The following is a 24,358-nucleotide window of genomic DNA, read 5'->3' as shown; positions in this document are numbered from 1 at the left end:
ACAAGGTCGGATGTGGCTAAGCCCCTCAACTGTTACATCACTGAGATGGTGGCTTGATAGCGAGAACCTAGCGTCAGGGGTGCCCTGTATAACACAGATAACCCGTATTATAACCACAGACGCAAGTTCCTTCGGTTGGGGAGCCCATATGGGGGACATAGTGTTACAGGGACAGTGGGATTCTGATTCTGATATCTCATCCAACCAGAGAGAGCTATTGGCGATAGAACGGGCAGTCAAGAAACTCATTATCTACCTACAGGGCCATCATGTGAGGATACACTCGGACAACCAGGTAGCGGTAGCATATGTCAACCACTAAGGTGGGACCCGCTCCAGCGCTCTGATGCAGATAACAGAACAGCTCCTCCAGATAGCAGAGAGAAATTGTCTATCTTTAACCGCGCTCCACATCAGCGGAAAGGACAACGTAAGAGCAGACTTTTTAAGCCGCAAGGCTCTAAGACAAGGAGAATGGGCTTTGAACAAAGATATTTACCACCAGATTGTCCGCAGATGGGGTCAGCCAGAGGTAGACCTCTTTGCCACCAGAAAAAAACAGAAAAGAAAGATTGTTCTGCTCTCTGAACCCCAGGGAAAATCCCCTGGCGGTGGATGCCCTCCTGATAAGATGGGACTTTTCTCTGGCATACGCCTTCCCACCATTGAATCTTCTTCCTCTGGTAGTCAGGAAGATCAGAGAGGATCGGGCAAAAGTCATACTGATTGCCCCCTTTTGGCCCAGGAGGACCTGGTTCGCGTGGTTGAGGACCATGTCGGTAGGTGATCCCTGGGTACTGCCGAACCTTCCGGATCTCCTCTACCAGGGGCCAGTCAGCCACCCACAAGTAGCGGGACTTCATTTGACGGCGTGGTATTTGAAAGGTCACTATTAAAAGATAGAGGGTTCTCCAAGAACTTAATTGACACCCTCCTAAATAGCAGAAAATTAACTACCACTAATATCTATGCTAGGACCTGGAAACACTTCCTGTCCACCTTTCACTTTGACATCAGAGACGGAATTCCCACGAAACATATTCTGGAATTTCTCCAGAAAGGTTTCGAATTGGGTCTCTCCACAAGTACGCTAAAAGTACAAGTTTCAGCCTTAGGGGCCCTGTTTGCAGGTGATATTGCAAAAGATTATTGGGTAGCAAGGTTCATCAGAGCAGCGGCCAGATCGAGACCTATACACAAAGACAGATGCGTGCCGTGGAACTTAAACCTAGTCCTTACAGCCATGACGGAAAGTCCGTTTGAACCTTTAGATTCCGCCTCACTAAAGATTATATCTCTTAAGACAGCATTTCTGGTAGCAATAACATCCGCACGTAGGGTGAGCGATATACAGGCACTTTCCAGATTGCCCCCTTACACAGAGTTCTTACAGGATAGGGTAATCCTAAGGCCAGATCCAGCATACCTTCCCAAGGTAGCAACACAATTCCACAGGACACAGGAGATAGTTCTACCTTCCTTCCTCCCTAATCCAACCAACCCTAAAGAGCAGAAACTCCAGGCGTTAGATATTAGGAGATGCTTACTGACATATTTAGCAGCCACGGATCCTTGGAAGAAGGAGAACACATTATTCCTATCCTTCCAAGGTCCCAGGAAAGGATACAGAGTGTCAAAATGCACATTAGCAAGGTGGATTAGGGAGGCTATCTCTCTTGCCTACACAGCAGGTGGCGGCCCAGCTCCACAGAATCTGAGGGCACATTCCACTCGGGCCATGGCATCATCCTGGGCGGAAAGAGCTGGAGTATCTATTGATCAAATATGTAAGGCGGCCACCTGGTCATCTCCTTCCACCTTTTTTAACCACTATCGGTTAGACATGGGTGCCTCCTCAGACCTCACCTTCGGGCTAAGGGTGCTGCAGGCTGTAGTCCCTCCCTAAGTTAGTTTACATCTCTGTAATTCTCTCGTGGTGCTGTCATGGGAGTCCGAATAAAGTATTAAGTTACGTACCGGTAACGGTATTTTTCGGAAGCCCATGACAGCACCCTTAGTTCCCTCCCTTGTTCACGTATAGGGGTGCACTCCTTTAGAAGATTGTTCATAAAATCACCTTATGTGGGAGATGGTATAAAATAATTCTGGTAAATAGGGTAGATAGGTTGTATATATCATATGTTGTGTACTAACCATGGTAGCCTCTCAAGCTCTGTAATCCAACTGATGCGTGGGAGAGGTGCCGCCCTTTTTGTATCTGTAGGTTTCCTGTTCCTATAGGGCGGATCCCCTCTCTCGTGGTGCTGTCATGGGCTTCCGAAAAATACCGTTACCGGTACGTAACTTAATACTTTCTGGATTATATTTTAGATATTCTATCTCTCAATGTTAAAATTAACCTACCCTTAAAATTATAGACTTTTTATGTCTTTGCCAGTGGGCAATAATGGAAAACGGGGTGCTCACTGCTTTTAATCTGGTGCTCAGAGGAAAAAATAAAATATATATGAAAAAAGAACATCGGCACACAGTATAATTTCAATCTGTTATTTAATTCATCCAAAAAAGGCACAATTAGCTGTAATGAGACCAATGTTATACAGACATATTATCAACGTTTCGGCTATTTAAAGCCTTTCTCAAGATTTTATCTAGGAAATAGAAGACAATATAACCAATGAGATGTATATTTTCTTACAGAATCAATATCACAAAGAGGTCTCATACGATACTTAATAATCAAAAAGATATACATTCTGGTCATATGACAAATTTGATCGCATTCTTAAATGAGTCTCTCATAATATTAGAAAGGGTCAAATGTAATCTCATGTATATATATCCCTAAAAAAGATACTTTATTCATTAAAAACCACAAATGTGGTAAACACCAACGAAGTGACAAAAAATAGAAAAAAAGAAAAGTGTTCAAACATGAAACCACTCTAGGGTGACACCTAAGAGTCCCTGATATAGCCCTGAGCTGACGTCTACCTGTCCGCGGAGGTTGGCACCCTAGGGGGGAACGTTGTGGCGCCCCCGCTCAACGATGGCTATCCCTAGGGGCCCTGGTATACCCTACAGCCACTAAAGGCCTGAACCCTTTAAAGGGGAGACCGATTGTATCAGGGGTGGATTCATTGACACAAAACAGTGGTCTCTATATTGATCAGTTATTACGCCCCTTTGTGGTTTCTATTCCATCATATCTAAGGGACACCTCAGATCTACTACTTAAGCTAGAGGGCGTACATTTGGAAGGAAATACTTGGTTGGCTTCCATCGATATAGAAGCCCTCTACAGCAATATACCACACGAAGCGGGTATCCGGGGTGTGGGACATTTCCTCAACCAGAGGTCAATAGCATGTAGGGGACATAATAATTTTTTGACATCTCTCCTACGGTTCATTTTGACCCACAATGCATTTTACTTTGATGGTAGGTTCTACCACCAGCTCAGGGGCACTGCGATGGGGTGCCCCTGTGCCCCGTCGTATGCTAATCTGTTCCTGGTCTGGTGGGAGGAGACTATCGTGTTCGGAGGGGAAGAAAAGTGGTGGCATGGAATGATCTCCATGTGGTATAGGTTTATAGATGATGTCTTTGTAATATGGACAGGGGAAAAGAATCAATTTGAAGAATTTGTAAAGGAATTGAACCAAAATGATGTGAATCTCAGGTTCACCTCAGAAATTCACAAAACCGAAATACCATTTTTGGATATTAGAATCAAAAAAGATCTGATGGGAGGGATCTCCACAAGCATTTTTCGTAAACCGACGAGCACAAATAGTTTATTACATTGGCAGAGCCACCATCCAGTTCCTCTTAAGAGAGGAATTCCGAAGGGACAATTCCTCCGCCTCAGGAGGAATTGCTCGAGGAATGATCTCTTTCAGAAACAAGCTGGGGATATGTTTTGCCGCTTCAAGGACAAGGGCTACCCTAAACACATTTTAGATACAGCATATGAATTTGCAAATAAAGCAGACAGACAAAAACTGCTGCAGAAACGTGAGATAGGGGACTCTATGGAACAAATAAGGGTCATTGGGACTTTTGATGTCAAACATCAGGAGGTTAGAAAGGTCCTGTCTAAACATTGGGATGTTCTAAGATTGGATCCGGATCTGAAGGATGTGATCGGTGAGCGCCCCAATATTACATTTAGAAAGGGTAAATCCATTAGAGATATGCTGGTCCACAGTCAGTACAGGAGACCAGTGGCAAGTGGCACGTGGTTGGATAGGAGACCTTGTGGCTTCTTCAAATGTGGGGATTGTAGTTACTGTAAATATATGAGACCGGGAAGTCCTTTTGTAGTGCAAGCACTGGCAAGACCTTTTATCAACGAGATTTTTCTAACTGCAAGACCACGGGGGTTGTCTATATGGCCATGGGCTCCTGCCCTAAAAATTATGTAGGGAAGACAAGGAGAGAATTCAGAAGGAGGGTAGGAGAACATATGGGGGATATTAGAAATCAAAGAGACACCCCACTTGCTAAACATATGTGGACATATCATAGAGGTGACCCCGGTGAAATCAAATTTTGTATTATAGAAGTTGTGAATGTGAACCCCAGAGGAGGGAATGTGGATAAGAACATCTTGAGGAGAGAGTGTGAATGGATATTCAGGATGGAGTCTTTGGAGCCGAGGGGACTGAATGACCAATTGTCGTTTGCCTGTTTCTTATAAGCCGTAATAGAATAATGTGATTTCCTCTTTTGAGGATATTGACCTTCCAGATTTTGTTTGTTGTTTCCCATTTATTTGGGATTCCCATGTATTGTCATGGATCATTATATATATAAATGTCCCCCCTTTTATTGCCCTACGCTAACTCACTCCCCATTGGACTTTGAGCAATCTATAATACCAGTTGATATGTACAATAAAATGATTATATGTATCTGATAAGAAAGACGCATGTTGACGCTTGTTCACACTAGTAGCATCAGTTGCGGTTTATCATCATGTGTATTTTGTATCTACTAATGCACGGTGTATATATTAGACACAGCGGTTAAGCTAGTGAAGAATGCAACTTGGTCATTTAAATTATATATATACACAATGGTGAACTGAGGTATTATTTGTGGCGCATCCGTCTAAGATGGGGGAGTTTAACATTCTCTGTGAATCACATGTGCGTGCGCTGCACGTCAGACCGGGCGGGATGTTTCGTCCGCGGAGATTGGAGAGAGATACGAGACTGCCTATTGGTTCTCTAGAAGTGACACTGCGCATGTCAGACCATGTATTATGTCTCGGCTCCAGCGATTGGATGGTGCCGGGATGCATGAAGAAACCCGATTGGTTGTCTCTGAGCGACGCTGCATGTGGGTCCTAACAGCCAATCGGAACACCTAGGTCTGTCTAGTGTTGTTTGATAATAAAGTAGGGACACCGCAATAGGCGCTTAGCGCTGTCATGTCACGCGAGTGGGCGGAGCATATGCGGTCTTAGCGGCGGGCTTAAAAGGAGGAACTGTGATGAGTATCGGTTGGCTTCTGCACCGTTATGGGACACAAGACATTGTATTATCGGGCCTCCTGATGAGCCTACTCAGGCGAAACGCGTTGAGGCGTTAACCATTTGATGGCTGGTGGTGATGAACACAGATGAGTATCGCTGTGGCAGCTCTGTGTTTATTTTTCTATTGGGCTATTTTTCTATTGGGATGTCATTTGATTTCATAAAGGGACAATATCCTTATTTTGTGCTACACTGGTCAAATTGCCAGTATTATATATATCTTTTCTCTTTATGTGAAGAGATTGTGCAGTTGTGAGATGGGGCAATAAGGAGTGCATCTAAAGTGTCCCGACTATGACTCCCATAAGTGTATTTATGATGCCCCATTGTTAATATTGGTGACATCATTATGCAATTGAGTATTTGATCACACCACCTGATGCCATATGTGTTCTCTATTTTTTAACTTCTTCTCTTTGGGACACAGGGCCCTCTATAGAGCAGATTGGTCTCTGTCTAGCAGTAGAGGTTCCCTTTTATCAATGGGTAGAGGTGACCACTAGTGGCTGTAGGGTATACCAGGGCCCCTAGGGATAGCCATCGTTGAGCGCCACAACGTTCCCCCCTAGGGTGCCAACCTCCGCGGACAGGTAGACATCAGCTCAGGGCTATATCAGGGACTCTTAGGTGTCACCCTAGAGTGGTTTCATGTTTGAACACTTTTCTTTTTTTCTATTTTTTGTCACTTCGTTGGTGTTTACCACATTTGTGGTTTTTAATGAATAAAGTATCTTTTTTAGGGCTATATATACATGAGATCGCATTCTTAAATGATCCCATTTATTTCAATGATAAAAAGCCACAGGAAAAAAGGAAATCATTAGTTCCATACGGAAAAGACAATTAATAGAGAACCATCCATCAGTGAACTTCTATACATGTTGTTTCAAAAAATATACATGTATCGAAAAAATATATATGTATCAAAAAAGGGAGAGAACAGCAAAGATATCTGTAAAGGTTCCCATACCTGTATAAAAACATGGTCCATACATATGGTGCCATTTGGACTTCTCATGCATTCAATTCATGTGAGACATATATGAAAACCTTATGTGAAGAAAAAGACACCGCACAGTGGGCAAACTTATAAAATCAGCAAGGGATTAAATACTTATTTCCCCCACTGTATCGGACTGTCCTTGGGGTTCCCCACCTCCTAAGTGGATGTCGCCCATTTCTAGATGTCAAGGACTCCGATACTCCATACAGTTTAACGTGCTTTGTGCAAAGTTAGTGTTTTAAAAAATTTTTAAAGCCGCTTAGCCTGCAACAGTTCACAAAACATTTTTGTTGCAAAAATTGACTATTGTCGCATATACTATAGAACTTGGTTTATGCAAAATGTTGTTGGTTTGAAATAAAATCCCAAATTGACCTGCTACAAGCATATAAATTTGGCTGTTAAAAAATTGACTATTGTCATATACACATATACTGTAAAACTTGGTTTGTGTGAAATTTCGTTGGTTTGAAATCAAAACTAAAATTGGCCTTCTACAGGTGTACAAACTTGATCCTGGGTACTCTGTCCCTAGCCGCCACTATTTCTCCCGGTGTGGTGTCCTCGCCTTGTACTGGCATGTGTCCAGGAACAGCACATGTGCCCTCATCAACACGGTTACTGGGAGTGCCCACTAATGACCGACATGTGGACAAGCGCTTGTGGCCAGGGACTCTACATTTCCCTGATAGCATCAGATTTCCCATCAGACAACGCTAGTGGCATAGGGGCAAGCTTCCTTGCCCAACCAAGGTGGAGAGGTGAGGGAGACACACACCAGGTACAGCAGATTCAGGGGTACATTGTTAAAGGCCTAGGCCAATTTCATGATATCCTCCCAGTGTCCAGGCTCTGAATACCAGGTATCTTTGACAAGGAGGGTAAAGTTTTTAAAAATGGTTAAACAATGCCTGGCCCATAAAATTGGCGTACTCCCTAATTCTGCTGCAACCTTCAGTTATTGGGTCTCAAAGCTGGACACCTGGCATGAGCTGTCCCTCTATGCCTTGGAGGTGTTGTGCTGTCTTGCCACTAGCATCTTGTCTGATCAGGTTTTTAGTGCCACCAGGGGGTTCATAGCAGACAGATGCTTTCACCTGTCAAAAGAAAGTACACACAGGCTCACTCTGACAAAAATGAACAAAGCTTGGATTGCCCCCAACTTTTCTGCAACACCAGATGACAGCAGCACATAGTGTTTTTAATTTTCAATATTTTAATGAGGCCCGACAGTTGTTGTCAAGGGTCTGTGGATGACCATACTTATGTATTTTTCCGTTGAGTGTAGGAGTACATCAACTACACTTTTAAAATATTTTAATGAGGCCCGCAAGTTGTTGTCTTCAAGTGTCTATGGATGACTGCATTGTCTTCCTTATCATTTTTTCATGGCTTTGCATTGTGTGCAGACCCTGTAATGAATGGGTCACCGAGGAGAAAAAAGCAAAACAAGCTAAGTCACAGAAAACCAGAGAGGTTGGTAACTATGCAGATTGCAGATCCCTGATCCTACCACACAACTAGCAGCAGCCGTGGAGCATACCTACGATGTTCCTAGACGCTTCGTCACAGCCGGAGGACTAAATATTCTGAAGCATGAAAAGGGGAAAACTAACTGCCCCAGAGCAGACCCCAAAGGAATAGATAGCCCCACACATGTATTGACGGTGAAACAAGATGAAGGCACAAACACAGGCAGGAAAATAGGCTGAGCAAACGATGGGGCCCAAACTAATTAGAAAGGAAAGGAAAGACACTATCTGCAAACTGCAAAAAACCCTACAAAAATAATGTCCAACACTTCTGATAGCAAAATTAACCCTGAAGTCACTAGACTTCTCCCACTATATCAGCACATTCTGAGACAGAGCAAAAAGAGACCAAACTAGTAAGGGACAAAAAGCAAATTGGCAAAATACGGGGCTGGGGCTGGCTGACCACACAAAAAACTGAATAGACCAAGAAAATCAAGTGTGAACATTAGCAGAAAAACTTAGCTTTAGATGACTGGAACAGAGCTGAAAACCAAGAGCTGACAAGCCAGAAGGAATCACCAGAAACTGAATAGGGCGTCGGCTGTCTTAAATCCAATCTGAGACTCCTGAGGTCCAATCGTCATCCTCATTCTCAGGTGGCAGATCTCCACCGATCAAATCAGCCTCACTTCCTCCTGTTACCACCAGAGGGAGTCTGGAAGGAGAACTCACAACTGGTGAACCAGAGAATGAACTCACAACAAGAGTCTTTGTGTGTAGAAGTGCCACAACTACACCTTGTCCACAATATTGGAATGAGGTACTACAGTTGGTGCCTTCAAGGGTGTATGGATGACCCTGCTTATAATTGTTGGCAGGCTTTACCCTTAGTTCATACTCTCTTACAGTCCTGCTCATCATTATTGGCACCCATGAAGTTTAAGTACATAATGTGGAACATCTCCTAAAAAAAAATGAATCAAGTGAAATAGTTTTTTTGTATAGAGCACTGGTGTTAAATTCAAAAGTGCACATGATGAACATTAATTTAAAACAAAAGACAATGGGAGAGAATAGAAAAACCTAAAGCTTGCTGTGACACTGGTATTGTCATCCTTTACACTAATTTAGTATGGAAACACATTTTGACTTCCCTGTGGTAAAGCATAAGTGTTTTAAAAAGCCACATGGTAGGCTCTGTTTCATTTTCACAATGGTGAAGACAAAGTAACTGTCTGAGATCATCGGAACTACTATTATTAGCAAGCACAAGATTTTGAAAGGGTATAAGGCCATCTCCAAAGACCTTGGTATCCCAGTTTCAACCATGTGCAAAGTTAAGAAGTTTGCCAAGCATGCAACTGTCAAGAACCTTCCTGGATGTGGGGTTAAGAGGAAAATTGACAAGAGATGTCTTTTGAAGGTTGGTGCGAATGGTGGGAAAAACACCATACCAAACATCCAAAGACCTCAAGGCCAACCTGGAACAGTATTGGTTCATGGTTTCAACAAGTGCCATTCGCCACACACTAAGCCAAGCAGAGCTTTGAAAGGAAGAAACCATTGCTGAAGTAAAGACATAAAAAGGAACATCTGATCTTTCCCAAAGAGTACCTTGAGAAACCACAATCCGTCTGAGAAAATGTTCTGTGGACAGATGATACAAAAATAGAACTTTTTGGCAATGCAAAGCAACAGTTTGTTTACGGACAGTGCAATTAAACGTTCATAAGGAAAAAAACACCCTACCAGCAATTAAGCATGATGAAGGATCCATAATACTGTGAGGTTGCTTAGCTGCGTCTGGTACTGGAAGCCTTGACCATATCACAGGAATCATGAAGAGAATTATCAAGAGATTTGACAGCAAAATCTACTCCCAGTGAAAGAAAACTTGATTTGTCCGAAGATTATGGGTCCCTCAGCAAGAGAATGACCCAAAGCACACATTCAAAAGTACAAAGGAATGGTTGAAAAAAAATGGACTGTTTTAAAATGGTCAACAATGAGTCCTGACCTCAATCCCATTGAAAATCTTTGGGGTGAGCTGAAATCTGCCATTGTGAAAAAGAACCCTGCAAACATTGAAAACCCTGAAAAGGAAGAGTGGGAGATAATACCAGCTGAGAAGTACAAGAAGCTTATTGATTTCTACAAGAAACGTTTGGAGGCTGTCATCAATTCCAAAGGGTGTACAACGAAATATTAATTTGGGGTACCTTTATTGCTGCACAAGCTGTTTGCTCTGTTTCTTCTTTGTTTTTCAACTTACATGTTGCAATTTCAGTGTTTTATTGTTGTATTACTTAGGATCACTAATTAAAAAATCCTGAGGATATAACTTTGGTAAATTTCCATTTATTTCTGAAGATATTACACAGTCTATAAAAAAAAAATAGAGTGCCAATAATGGTAAGCAAGATTGTATGAGTCTAATAGTGCCACTAGATGACAATTTGAACAGAACATGTATGAGGCCCTCCTTTATCTCTAATACAGAGTGTATGAGTTCCTTTTCCATCATATTTTGGCAGTTCTTGCTTCCTTCATAAATTATGCTGAAATTTCCAATGTTTTAATAAAAATATATTATTTTAATTTCAGTTTTGCTTTACTTAAATTATTATTTTTTAATTACTTTAAAATTTTGCCTTTATATATACAGTAGGTCATTATACAGGAAATAATGTTTCTTAACATTTTTTTCCCGTATACTCCAATTTCTCATCAGTTTTGAATGTTTTATTGTCATGCTGTAAAATGGAGTAAAAGTGTGACACCATTGTTCTCAGCAGCAATATGGGAGTCAGTAATGCTTCCAGGGGTCTCCGCAATGCTATTCCCTTCCATTCGTTTTTTTCCATCCATTTCATAATTTTCACTACCCCCAGACCTCATTGTAGGGTCTGCCGGAAAAATGCTCCAACTTACGATTGACTTCCATTATGCTTGATACTTGAATCAAGCATTTGAGCATTAGAAATTGCTTGGTTTGAGTAACGAGCATCCGAAGCATTTTAGTGCTCGCTCATCTCTAAAAGTATTATGTCATGTAGGGGCCTTGTCTTTGATGCAAGCTCAGAAATTGAGAAATCATACAGATCTGGAGAATCATGTACGCAAGTCAATTTTACCAAACAATGATCAATGTAAAAACAATTGTGGAATTGAGTTTTTGTTCACAATTTCACTGCACAATATTTTTTTTCCTTTTTTCTAGTACATTGTATGGTAAAATGAATGGTGTGATTCAAAACTACAACTCAGACACATAGATGCTTCAGACAATCTTTCAGCCATCTCAGCCGACTCTCCCACACAGAGGAGTGCTTAATAAGCCAGGCTCTCTTGTGTTCCCTTTGAGAGTGCATCTGGCTAAGGTCATGTTAACACGTTGAGTATTTGGTCCGTATTTTCCATCAGTATCTGTAAGCAAAAGCCAGGAGTGGGTGATAAATACAGAAATGGTGACGTTTTTCTATTATACTTTTCCTCTGATTGTTCCACTCCTGGTTTTGGCTTAGAAATACTGATGTAAAATACTGACCAATTACTGAATGTGTGAGCGTGGCCTAACGCATTGGCCATCTCTGGGACAACAATGCGATCAGCAGTTTGAAATCAAACATGCCTGATCAACATCTCCCCAACGATCGGCAAGTGACCCCGTACACATTAGACCATCAGCCAACATTAATGTATTCTCACAAATTGGCAAATTTATGCAAAAGGTCCCTTCATTTTATAGTATTTTTTATAGCAGTAATACTGAGAAGCCCAACTATCTTTTGTATAGACCTCAGATATTTATGATTGTGGTGCCGAGTAGGCCGGACCATTCACAGCTATGTAACTACACATGTTGTCTACATTTAACTGACACCTTCTGACTTGTTTCTACAGCTCTGCTACTCTACCCATCACTTTCAAATGCCTTGAAGAAAACAATGGCGTAGACAAGCGTGTCACTCGTTTTGTGCTGCCTGTGGGAGCCACCATAAATATGGATGGGACTGCTTTGTATGAAGCACTGGCTGCCATTTTTATTGCACAAGTAAACAATTATGAACTGAACTTTGGGCAGATCATCACCATCAGGTAAGTTGCTCTGAGCCAGGTCGGTGAACGTCTATCTGTATTTAAGATTTTGCCTGGAATACAAATCCTTCAGACTCCTTATCTATATGTGTAGGTATGTATATCATAGAATGGTAGAGTTGGAAGGAACCTCCTGGGTCATCTGGTCCAACCCCCTGCTCAAAGCAGGATTCACTAAATCATCCCAGACAGATGCCTGTCCAGCCTCTGTTTGAAGACTTCCATGGAAGGAGAACTCACCACCTCTCATGTCAGCCTGTTCCACTCATTGATCACCCTCACTGTCTAAAAGTTTTTTCTAATATCTAATCTGTCTCCTCCTATTCAGTTTCATCCCATTGCTTCTAGTCTTTCCTTGTGCAAATGAGAATAAAGATGATCCTTCTACAATGTGACAGCCCTTGAGATATTTGTAGACAGCTATTAAGTCTCCTCTCAGTCTTCTTTTTTGCAAGCTAAACATTCCCAAATCCTGTAACCGTTCCTCATAGGACATGGTTTGCAGACCGGTCACCATTCTGGTCGCTCTTCTCTGAACTTGCTCCAATTTGTTCATGTCTTTTTAAAATGTGGTGCCCAAAACTGGACACAGTGATATATAGTGAAGCAGTGAGGGGAGTAATATGCGAGGGTCATTATGTATCCCCAAGGATGTTCATAGAGGTATATTGAACCCGCTGGAGTGCATTGTAATCACAGCTACACCTGTGGTTACAAGGCAGAATAAAAGAGAGTATGGATTTGGTCAAACTATTTGACCAAGTCAGATTTTTAGGAACACCTGACCTGGGCTATTATTTTTGGGGAGATTTGCAGGTTTGGTAGTGGGGCAAATCTCTCCTTCCACTCCGGATTTTTGGAATAGCCCATGTCCACGATTCACATTTAAACTTTTGTGTTGAGCTTCGGGTGCATCAGTGGTTTGTTTGCAAGCTGCAGAGCAGGAGCTCCATGCAGGACAGGCCTGTGTGAGGTTAAACACAGAGCCAAGGACAACATGGCTTCTGATGCACCCAAGAATATGGCAGTGCTGAAACCCATGGCAACGTGGTGCCATATGGACTGTATTCGATGACCCGGCTGTGATCCGGAAGATAAAGCTGCCTTTGTGTGTTTTGTGGACAATAAAGACTTTAAGTTAGACTTTCTTGGGTCACTGCCTGTTAAATCACACTGTGGGTACACTGCCGCACTACAATAGATATATCTCTATATATAAAAATGAATGTGTGTGTGTATCACCAACCAATCACAAAGCATCTTTCATTTCACCAGAGGTGTTCAAAAGAAGCTGAGCTGTGATTGGTTGCTATGAACAACAGTTTTCCCACTTGACAACACCTCAACAGACACTGACATGGTGGGAGAAATCTAGCATCCCTGGGAACATAAGCTCCCAGCCATTGTCTGCCCCCAGAAAGGAGCAGAGAGCACATGACAGAAATGAATCCCCCCTCCTGTGCCCATATACCCATCACACATCCTCCATCCCATAGGCACATCTTCCTTCTTAAAGGGATCATTGGTGTGGAAGTCAGAGCAAATCCATCCAGCGCTTTAGTTTTGACCCCAGGCCTCTCTTAAAGGGATCCCCGGTATGGAACTTAGGACTGTTCCACTCAGCTCTGTGGTTCTGACCCCAGGCCCTTCTTAAAGGGATCTCCGGTATGGTAGTCAAGTCAAATCCATTCAGTGCTTTAATTCTGACCCCAGGCCTCTCTTAAAGGGATCCCTGGTATGGAAGTCAGGGCAATTGCCTTCAAATGTTCTGGTACTGACCCCAGGCTCTCTTAAAGGGATCTCCGGTATGGAAGTTAGGGTAAATCCCTCAGTGCTCTGATTCTCACCCCAGGCTTCTATTAAATGGATCATTGGTATGGAAGTCAGGGCAAATCCACTCAGCGCTCTGGTTCTGACGCCAAGCCTCTCTTAAAGGGATCCCTAGTATGGAAGTTAGGACCGTTCCACTCAGTGCTCTGGTTCTGACTCCAGGCTGACGGGATGATGTGGGATGTTAGTGGTAGTTGTCCTGTGGCTCTGGCTAGTGGGATATTAGGAGTAGTAGTCCAATGGCTCTGGCTGACGGGATGATGTGGGATATTAGTGGTCGTAGTCCGGTGGCTCTGGCTGATGGGACGATGTGGGATATTATGGGTAGTAGTTCGGTAGCTCTGGCTGACAGGATGATGTGGGATATTATGGGTAGTAGTCCGGTGGCTCTGGCTGACGGGATGATGTGGGATATTAGTGGTAGTTGTCCGGTGGCTCTGGCTGATGGGATGATGTGGGATATTAGGGGTAGTAGTCCAGTGGCTCTGGCTGACGGGATGATGTGGGATATTATAGTGAATGTGGTTATGCGGAGTGGGCGGGGCTCTACACTCAGTTGTGTGTGTGTATATGTATATATATATATATATATATATATATATATATATATATATATATATATATATAAATCAAGGCAGAAAAGTCCAGCAAGTGGAAACTTCAGGTGGTATAATAAAATCCAAGAATTTTTATTGCAGAAAATTTAAAAAATCCAGAGTTCAGTAACAAGATGCAGACATAATGCTGAACAGACAACGCGTTTCGGCAGTAACAACTTCACGGTCTCAAACTGCTTCTGGAATACTCCAACATTCTTAAATAGAAAAAACATTTCATAACCTCATAATCAAGAAGTAGTAGCAGGTGTGGATAACATCCTTCAATGTTAACTCTATAGCTTCCGGAAACAAGTAGAGAAAAAAAAAAAGCATCAGTATGAACAGTACCTGCGCTAACAAAGTTATCTGACCAGGATAACTAAATAATTAAAAACACACATTATTACAATAATACAACGGTGTTATATAATGAAAACATTATGACTGAGATATAATAGCACTACTTGGAAAAACATGATAACAGAAATTATTTATAATGTATTGCTAGATCCATTCTATTATTGAATCCATGCGGTAACCTTGTATCTAAAAGAAACATCCATTTGCTTTCTCTTGCAAGAATTTTTTTGTGATAATTCACACTGATGCTTTTTTTTGTCTACTTGTTTCCGGAAGCTATAGAGTTAACATTGAGGGATGTTATCCACACCTGTTACTACTTCTTGATTATGAGGTTAAGAAATGTTTTTTCTACTTAAGAATGTTGGAGTATTCCAGAAGCAGTTTGAGACCGTGAAGAAGGAGGCAGGTCGTTCCCAGTCTTGGTCCGTGCAACACAGAGGAAACAGGTATTTACCATCCAGAGCTCGGAGGTTAGCTGGTCTATGGTCTTTTTTCATTATTATTTTTACTATTATAAAGAATAGTTTATGCACAGTCAGACCGTAATAAATAATGAAATTACTCTGTTCACCCTGTGCAATACTACACTGATAAGTGACTAGCAAAAACATTATTTTGTGAACACTGGGCTTTCTGACTAGAACCTTCATCACGTAGGAATACCACTCAGATCATGCAGCTAATTCATGATCTACATCAATGTGTAACAACAAATTGTGCAAAGATTTCAGTTTACATAATCCTTAATTATACCGCATCTAAACTAGTCGGAAGAGAAGATTGTCTGGAAACTACAGTAGATTTTGCTTGTTCAGTGTGATTTACTGTGATGCTTATTCTGTTTATTATATACTGTGAAAGAAGGTTTTCTGAAGTTCCATTTTATTATTCACACAGTATCACAGCAACAGCTGCCAGCATAGGAGCTGCGGGTATCCCTCAAGCTGGCCTGGTTACCATGGTTATAGTGTTGACATCAGTAGGGCTCCCCACTGAGGATATAACGCTCATTATTGCAGTAGACTGGTTCCTGTAAGTATCTAAACAATGGGATATGCGAGTATGGGAAAGATAACTTAATAGAAAAAAACAATAGACAACATTTCTCGTCTCCTCTGCAATCATGCAAATCACTTTCTCCTCACTGATGACTATGCTGGGATATACACACGTGGTCAAAATGGTTGGTACCCCTCGTTTAGTGACAGAAACACCCACAATGTTGACAGAAATAACTTGAATCTGACAAAAGTAATAATAAATCAAAAATCTATATAAATGAACAAATGAAAGTCAGACATTGCTTTTCAACCATGTTTCCACAGAATTTTCTAAAAAATAAAACTCATGAAATAGGCCTGGACAGTAATGATGAACCCTTAACTTAATATTTTATTGCACAACCTTTGGAGGCAATCACTGCAATCAAATGATTCCTGTAACTGCCAATGAGACTTCTGAACCTCTCGACAGGTATTTTGGCCCACTCCTCAAGAGCAAACTGCTCCAGTTGTCTCGTGTTTGAAGGTTGCCCTTTCCATATGGCATGTTTCAGCTCTTTCCAAAGATGCCCAATAGGATTTAGGTCAGGGCTCCTAAAAGGCCACTTCAGAATAGTCCAATATTTTCCTCATAGCCATTCTTGGGAGTTTTTAGCCATGTGTTTTGGGTCATTATCGTGTTGCAAGACTCATGACCTGCGACTTAGACCAAGCTTTCTGACACTGGGCAGCACATTTCCGTCTAGAATCCCTTGATATTCTTGAGATTTCACTGTACCCTGCACAGATTCTAGACACCCTGTGCCAGTTGCAGCAAAGTAGCCCCAGAACATAACAGAGCCTCCTCCATGTTTCACAGTAGGGACAGTGTTCTATTCTTGATATGCTTAATTTTTCCATCTGTGAACATAGAGCTGATGTGCCTTGCCAAAAAGTTCCATTTTTGTCTCATCTGTCCATAGGACATTCTCCCAGAATTTTTGTGGCTTGCCAATATGTAATTTGGCAAATTCCAGTCTGGCTTTTTTATGATTTTTTTTCAACAATGGTGTCCTCCTTAGTTGTCTCCCATGAAGTCCACTTTGGCTCGTACTATGACGGATGGTGCGATCTGACTCTGATGTTCCTTGAGCTTGATTTTCACCTTTAATCTGTTTAGAAGTTTTTCTTGGCTCTTTTGTTACCATTTGTATTATCCGTTTCTTTGATTTGTCATCAAGATTCCTCCTGCAGCCACATCCAGGGAGGTTGGCTACAGTCCCATGGAGCTTAAATTTCTGAATAATATGTGCAACTGAAATCACAGGAACATCAAGCTGCTTGGAGATGGTCTTATAACTTTTACCTTTAACCTGTTTGTCTGTAATTTTCTTTCTAATCTCCTGAGACAACTCTTTCCTTCGCTTCCTCTGGTCCATGTTGATTGTGATACACACCATGTGACCAAACAGCACAGTGAGTATCTGTAGCCCTCTATATAGGCCCACTCACTGATTCCAAGATTTTAGACACCTGTGATGCTAATTAGTGGACACACCTTGATTTAACATGTCCCTTTTGACCACGGGTGTAGCTGTGTAGTGATGTCAGCTGCAAGTAAAGAGTGATTTGTGTGCTCCATCCTGCACTGAAGTGATAGCAGAGGCGATGAGCAATGTCAGAAGCGAGGTGTGAGTTATTTTTGTGCTCTCTCCTGCACAGGGACAGTGATCACATAACCAAGGTTTCTTTTCGGACAGTGCTGTCAATTAAAATAGAAGTAGCCGTAATCTAAATAAGTGGTGGAATGGTGCATTGAGGCATTTATGAACACCAAGGGTGCACTGATCTGAGCACATTTATTTGCATATTGCAAATAAAATGTTTTTGAAGATTTTTTTTTTGTACAATGGAGGAGCAGATTTAAAAACATAAACTATTTTTTATTGTTGATCATCTCCTACTGTGGGGCTAACACCTCTAAGCAATTTTGCCAGAATTCTGACTTAAATTGCTTTGAAAAATCTTAAATGTTTTTCACACATTTAGCTGCGTAAACATTTTGCAACTTTTGCACACCAGTCTCAGCCAGCTCTGCCAAAATGGGAGGCGCGAGACTAAGGCACAGCAGAAACGGGACGCCACAGCTGGTCCAATACATGATGAGCTGTGATGTTCCTTTTGCCAGAAATCTTACTCTAGTCAGAGACAGGAGTAAGATTTCTGGAGTGGCGCAAGGAGGTGCATGCCACTCGTCACACTCTCCTGGATAATTAAAAGATATCTGCCTATTACTAGACCAACAAGAAAATCACCGTTTTTGATGAATCAGGGCACACGTTGCTTTTTTGAAGTGTAAATTTGAGATGACAGACTCTTTTTAAATACATTAATTTAAATACAATGGGGGCAATTCTTCAAGGTGATAACCAATTTAATAAGTTTTGATATTTTTAATATTGCAACTTTTGCCGTTTACATGCCAGTTCCAGCCAGCTACGCCAATATGGATGTAGCACGGGTGAGAGAAGATATGGTCATGTCCGCCCGTCAAATTCATTATACGCTACGCAACTAAAGTGGCGTGACTTACTTTCGTCAGTGTGTTCTAATGAGTGCTTCATTAACACTAGGGTCGGGTGTGCTACTCCAGTGTTTATGAATGGCTGCCAAAACGTTTTCATCTTCCTTTCTTATGTTTTGATACAGCATTAATTCTGTTCTACAATTTTATCTTTAAGTGACCGTCTGCGCACAACTACCAATGTCCTTGGAGATTCCTTGGGAGCTGGCATAGTTGAACACCTTTCAAGGCGTGAACTTCAGAAACAAGATGCAGAACTTGGAAACTCTGTACTGGAGGAGAGTGAGAAACCCTATCAATTAATCTGTACTGAGAATGACATTCAGAAGCATTCAGAAACTTCTATGTGAGTGTACGGTCATCTCTTCCCTGCACATGTGACTTGGACCCATCATTCCATGTATCTCCCGTGTCTGACTTTTCACAATTCTTTGGTCAGTATTTTGGAAATGCAACAGAACATGGACGTGAATTTGGAAGGGGCTTTGTAACTGGCTTGGTGAATTTTTCCAGTGAAGATCTTCTGCAAATAGCATATTTCTCCAGCAATACCACTTCTACATTGTGAAGACTTTTGAAAGATCTAGGTTAAAATAATGCCTAAAATCCCAGAAAAGATAATTGCCTACAAAACAGGTCATTTTATGGATAATGTACAGTTTGTCAGAGCACGTTTTTTGCTGATGCAGAAGTTTAGCATTTTACTAACTGTATGGAAAAATGTTGCGTGATATAAAAGATACACAGAGGATGTATAGTAACATATCTGGGTGATCACAAGTATTTTTTTTTTTACTAAATACTAAAAGATATGTTAGTGTGCTGGATCTGATTTTTTTTGTTCATGTATCAGCTTTTTCAACAATATTCCTTTTATTTGGGGGATTTTTAAAGAAATTTTTGGGGCGGGGATTATAGTCAATACAGTGAATGATAAAACATAACAGCGTGACCTCAAACTTGTTCAATTAAACCAGTAAGTAAGAAATTATATCCTAAGAAGAATCAAGAGAGAAAAAAGGGTTAGGGCAGGTGGAAAAGGAAGTCGAAGGAAAACGAAAAATTAGGAAAAGTAGAGGCAAAGTGTAAAGAAAGAAAAGAGCAAAGGGGATAGTTGGATCAGATAAACGTGGCGAGTAGAAAAAAAAGGCCATCCTTATTGAAGCAATAGTAAGAACAAAAGTGTTTTCAATTTGCTTAGTTAAATATGTAATATGTAATTCTTGGCATATAATAAAGCTTTTTATTTAAAGGGGGCATTCCGACTTGAGGAAAGAAAGAGGTTCCAAAATGACCATGTGGAATAGTAGTTTTTAAAAGAATTATTTCGTAGAGCATAAGAAAGTTCAAAAGAACTGGAATGGAGGAAACTTCTATTGATTTCCACTTAGATGCTATAATTATTTTTGTTACAGCAAATAGATTGGATTGCAAAATGTTTCATTTTGGGGGGGGTCTATTTGAATCAAGCGAGAACAAAACCAGTTGGGGAGAAATTTCAGCTACAGAGTTGTTAATTTTGCTTAATAAATTGGCTACTTCTTTCCACAGGTTGATTATTTTAGGACAAGACCAGAAAATATGTAACAGTTAGGTCCATATATATTTGGACAGAGTCAACAATTTCCTAATTTTGATTCTAGACATTACCACAATGAATTTTAAACAAAACAATTCAGATGCAGTTGAAGTTCAGACTTTCAGCTTTCTTTTGAGGGTATCTATATTAAAATTGGATGAAGAGTTTAGGAGTTTCAGCTCCTTAACCTGTGCCACCCTGTTTTTAAAGGGATCAAAAGTAATTGGACAATTGACTCCAAGGCTATTTCATGGACAGGTGTGGGCAATCCCTTTGTTATGTCATTCTCAATTAAGCAGATAAAAGGCCTGGAGTTGATTTGAGGTGTGGTGCTTGCATTTGGAAGGTTTTGCTGTGAAGGAAACATGCGGTCAAAGGAGCTCTCCAAGCAGGTGAAAGAAGCCATCCTTAAGCTGCAAAAACAGAAAAAACCCATCCGAGAAATTGCTACAACTTTGGGAGTGGCAAAATCTAGTTTGGTACATCCTGAGAAAGAAAGCAAGCACTGGTGAACTCATCAATGCAAAAAGACCTGGGTGCCCACGGAAGACAACAGTGGTGGATGATCGCAGAATAATCTCCATGGTGAACAGAAACCCCTTCTCAACAGCCAACCAAGTGAACAAAACTCTCCAGGAGGTAGGCGTATCAATATCCAAATCTACCATAAAGAGAAGACTGCATGAAAGTAAATATAGAGGGTTCACTGCACGGTGCAAGCCACTCATAAGCATCAAGAATAAAAAGGCTAGACTGGACTTTGCTAAAAACATCTAAAAAAGCCAGCACAGTTCTGGAAGAACATTCTTTGGACAGATAAAACCAAGATCAACCTCTACCAGAATGATGGAAAGAGAAAAGTATGGCGAAGGCGTGGTACAGCTCATGATCCAAAGCATACCACATCATCTGTAAAACACGGCGGAGGCAGTGTTATGGCTTGGGCATGCATGGCTGCCAGTGGCACTGGGTCACTAGTGTTTATTGATGATGTGACACAGGACAGAAGCAGCCGAATGAATTCTGAGATATTCAGAGCCATACTGTGTGCTCAGATCCAGCCAAATGCAGCCAAACTGATTGGTCGTCGTTTCATACTACAGATGGATAATGACCCAAAACATAAAGCCAAAGCAACCCAGGAGTTTATTAAAGCAAAGAAGTGGAATATTCTTAAATGGCCAAGTCAGTCACCTGATCACAGACCCACAAACAAACAGCAACTGAAAACCACCGCAGTGAAGGCCTGGCAGAGCATCAAAAAGGAGGAAACACAGCGTCTGGTGATGTCCATGAGTTCAAGACTTCAGGCAGTCATTGCCAACAAACGGTTTTCAACCAAGTACTAGAAATGAACATTTTATTTACAATTATTTAATCTGTCCAATTACTTTTGGTCCCTTTAAAAACAGGGTGGCACGTGTTAAGGAGCTGAAACTCCTAAACCCTTCATCCAATTTTAATGTGGATACCCTCAAATGAAAGCTGAAAGTCTGAATTTCAACTGAATTGTTTTGTTTAAAATTTATTGTGGTAATGTCTAGAACCAAAATTAGAAAAATGTTGTCTCTGTCCAAATATATATGGACCTAACTGTATGTTAGCTTTTTGGGTACAGTTCCTCCATCATAAGTCCGACCCATCCTCGAAAATATTCTTTAATCTGATAGGTGTATAGAACAAACGAGATACGATTTTAAAATAATTCTCATGAATATGAGCATTTACATTTGATTTGTATATTATTTCAATTGCTTCTTTCCATGTCTCAGACAAAAAACATATTCATATCTTCTTCCCATGTAACTATTGAAAAATAAAAACACATGGTTATGTCACTATTGATGAGCGTATATACAGGTGCTTCTCACAAAATTCGTATATCATCAAAAAGTTAATTTATTTTAGTTCTTCAATATAAAAAGTGAAACTCATATTAAAAAGTCATTACAAACAGAGTGATCTATTTCATGTGTTTATTTCTGTTAATGTTGAAGATTATGGCTTACAGCCAAAGAGAACCCGAAAGTCATTATCTCAGTAAATTTGAATACTTTATAACACCAGCTTGAAAAAAGATTGTAAAATCTGGCCTACTGAAATGTATGTTCAGTAAATGCACTCAATATTTGGTCGAGGCTCCTTTTGCATCAATTACTGCATCAATGCGTAATGGCATGGAGGTGATCAGCCTGTGGCACTACTGAGGTGTTATGGAAAGCCCAGGTCGCTTTGATAGCAGCCTTCAGCTCGTCTGCATTGTTGGGTCTGCTGTCTCTCATCTTCCTCTTGACAATATACCATAGATTCTCTATGGGGTAAGGTCAGGCGAGTTTGCTGACCAATCAAGCAGTGATATTGTTGTTTTTAAACCAGGTATTGGTATTTTTGGCATTGCAGACAGGTGCCAAGTCCTGCTAGAGAATGAATTTTCCATCTCCAAAAAGCTGGTTAGCAGAGGGAGGCATGAAGTGCTCTAAAATTTCCTGGTAGATGGCTGCGCTGACTTTGGTCTTGATAAAACACAGTGGACCTACACCAGCAGATGACATGGCTCCCCAATCCATCACTGATTGTGGAAACTTCACACTAGACCAAAAGCAGCTTGGATTGTGTGCCTCTCCACTCTTCCTCCAGACTCTGGGACCTTGATTTCCAAATGAAATGCAAAATTTACTTGCATCTGAAAACAGCACCTTGGATCACTGAGCAACAGTCCAGTTCTTTTTCTCCTTGGCCTAGATAGGACGGTTCTGGCATTGTCTATTGGTGATTAGTGGCTTGACAGAAGGAATGCGACACTTGTTGCCCATATCCTGGATACATCTGTGTGTGGTGGCTCTTGAAGCAATGACTCCAGCAGGACCCCTCTCCTTGTGAATCTCATATTTTTTAATGGCCTTTAAATGCTGCAGTTATCCCATTTGCTTGTGCACCTTGTGCACCTCGGAGACTTGCGGCAGATCCCATGTCTGGAGGCACATATGCCCCATCAGTCCACATAAATAAGTTAACTCATGCTGGCAGACAGACTGTCTTTATTATGAGCATAACAAGCTATTCAAGGGCTATATAATCCCCTGCTGAATACCTAACACAGCACATAACTGAAGAAGGTCGCAATTGACCGAAACGTTTTGTATGCGTACTACAATAAATCTTCTTTTTGATCACATCCAAGTTGAGTGCTAGGTTTATAACTTCTACTTTTACGGTTTGGGAACCTAACCTTTAGCACCATCCTCCAGTTGTGCTCAGTTTTTTTTTCCTACGTAGCTTCTTTAGCAATGACTTTTTTAAGGCTTACCCTGATTGTGGAGTGTGTCAATGAATGCCTTTTGGACATCTGTCAAGTCAGCAGTCTTCCCCATGATCGTGGAGCCTACTGAAAAAGACTAAGTGACCTTTTTAGGAAGCTTTTGCAGGTGTTTTTATTAATAATTCTAATTCACTGAGATAATGACTTTTGGGTTTTCACTGGCTGTAAGGCAAAATCATTAACATTAACAGAAATAAATACTTGAAATAGATCACTCTGCTTGAGAGAACTTCCCCCTAATATATTTCCTTAGTTCTAAAAAGTTAAGTTATACATTTCCTCATTGGGAAGGTTGTATGATAGTCAAGGATAGAAAATTTACGATTGAATCTTTTTTAGGGACGGTAAACTAAGGCCGAACAATTTGCTACATGTGTCAGCTTTTTCTATCCATGTGTCATCCATTTTTTGTTATGTGCAAAACAAAAGATATTTTTCCCAATTTTCTTCTAGTAAACAGTGAAAAACAGACAGCAATAAAATTCAACAAGGATTGCATTAGTGTGCTGACCATTTTATTCACTGACCTATTCACTTGAATTAGACAGGTCCTATCTTCGAGATGGACCATACTAGGATATGGCTCAGTTTTTTTTGTGCTGATTGATGTTCTGCATAAAAACCTAGCATGTGAATACCCCCTATATCACACATACGAAAACACTGATGTATGGATTAGCCCTTCGCCCTAAAGAACTGCTTTAATTGTATTCCTCTTTAGGTTAGGGCTACTTTGGTTGCTGTACAGTAACTTTCATACAGGTTGTAGGACCTAAAATGTATTTGTGACTTGCTGTCAAATATTTGTGGCATGTAACTTGGCTGTAAAAAAAAAAAACATGAATCATACAGATGACATGAGGAATGACAATCCAGATGAAAAAGCATCCACTTTTTTTCAAAAAGAAAAACAGATGATTTGACATACTCATCTGCATTTGGCCTTGAACTAAGAAAACATAAGCAAGACTATGTAGCATGGTCAGGGGTGAACCTAGCCTCTCTGCTGCCTGAGGCGAGCAGCA

At 41.0% G+C, this 24,358-nt stretch overlaps 1 protein-coding gene across 8 annotated transcripts in view; it reads left to right on the top strand.

Annotated features, from left to right (window-relative positions):
• Window positions 1–19,694, top strand: part of LOC141048597 (excitatory amino acid transporter 1-like) — a 260,918-nt gene extending 241,224 nt beyond the window's left edge. For all 8 annotated transcript variants that reach the window (XM_073544341.1, XM_073544359.1, XM_073544401.1 and 5 more), the window contains 3 exons: window positions 11,885–12,079; window positions 15,769–15,903; window positions 18,593–19,694. In XM_073544341.1, the coding sequence (XP_073400442.1) occupies window positions 11,885–12,079; window positions 15,769–15,903; window positions 18,593–18,785 (523 nt within the window). In that variant the 3' untranslated portion in view covers window positions 18,786–19,694. The remainder of the gene's footprint in view (window positions 1–11,884; window positions 12,080–15,768; window positions 15,904–18,592) is intronic.
• Window positions 19,695–24,358: the final 4,664 nt, after the last annotated feature.

Source organism: Dendrobates tinctorius, unplaced genomic scaffold (genome assembly GCF_039654945.1).
Source record: "Dendrobates tinctorius isolate UK_male_01 unplaced genomic scaffold, ASM3965494v1 ptg000011l, whole genome shotgun sequence".
Classification (NCBI taxonomy): Eukaryota; Metazoa; Chordata; class Amphibia; order Anura; family Dendrobatidae; genus Dendrobates; species Dendrobates tinctorius.
The sequence above is the reverse complement of the archived record's forward strand: the minus strand, read 5'-3'. Positions and strand labels throughout refer to the sequence as shown.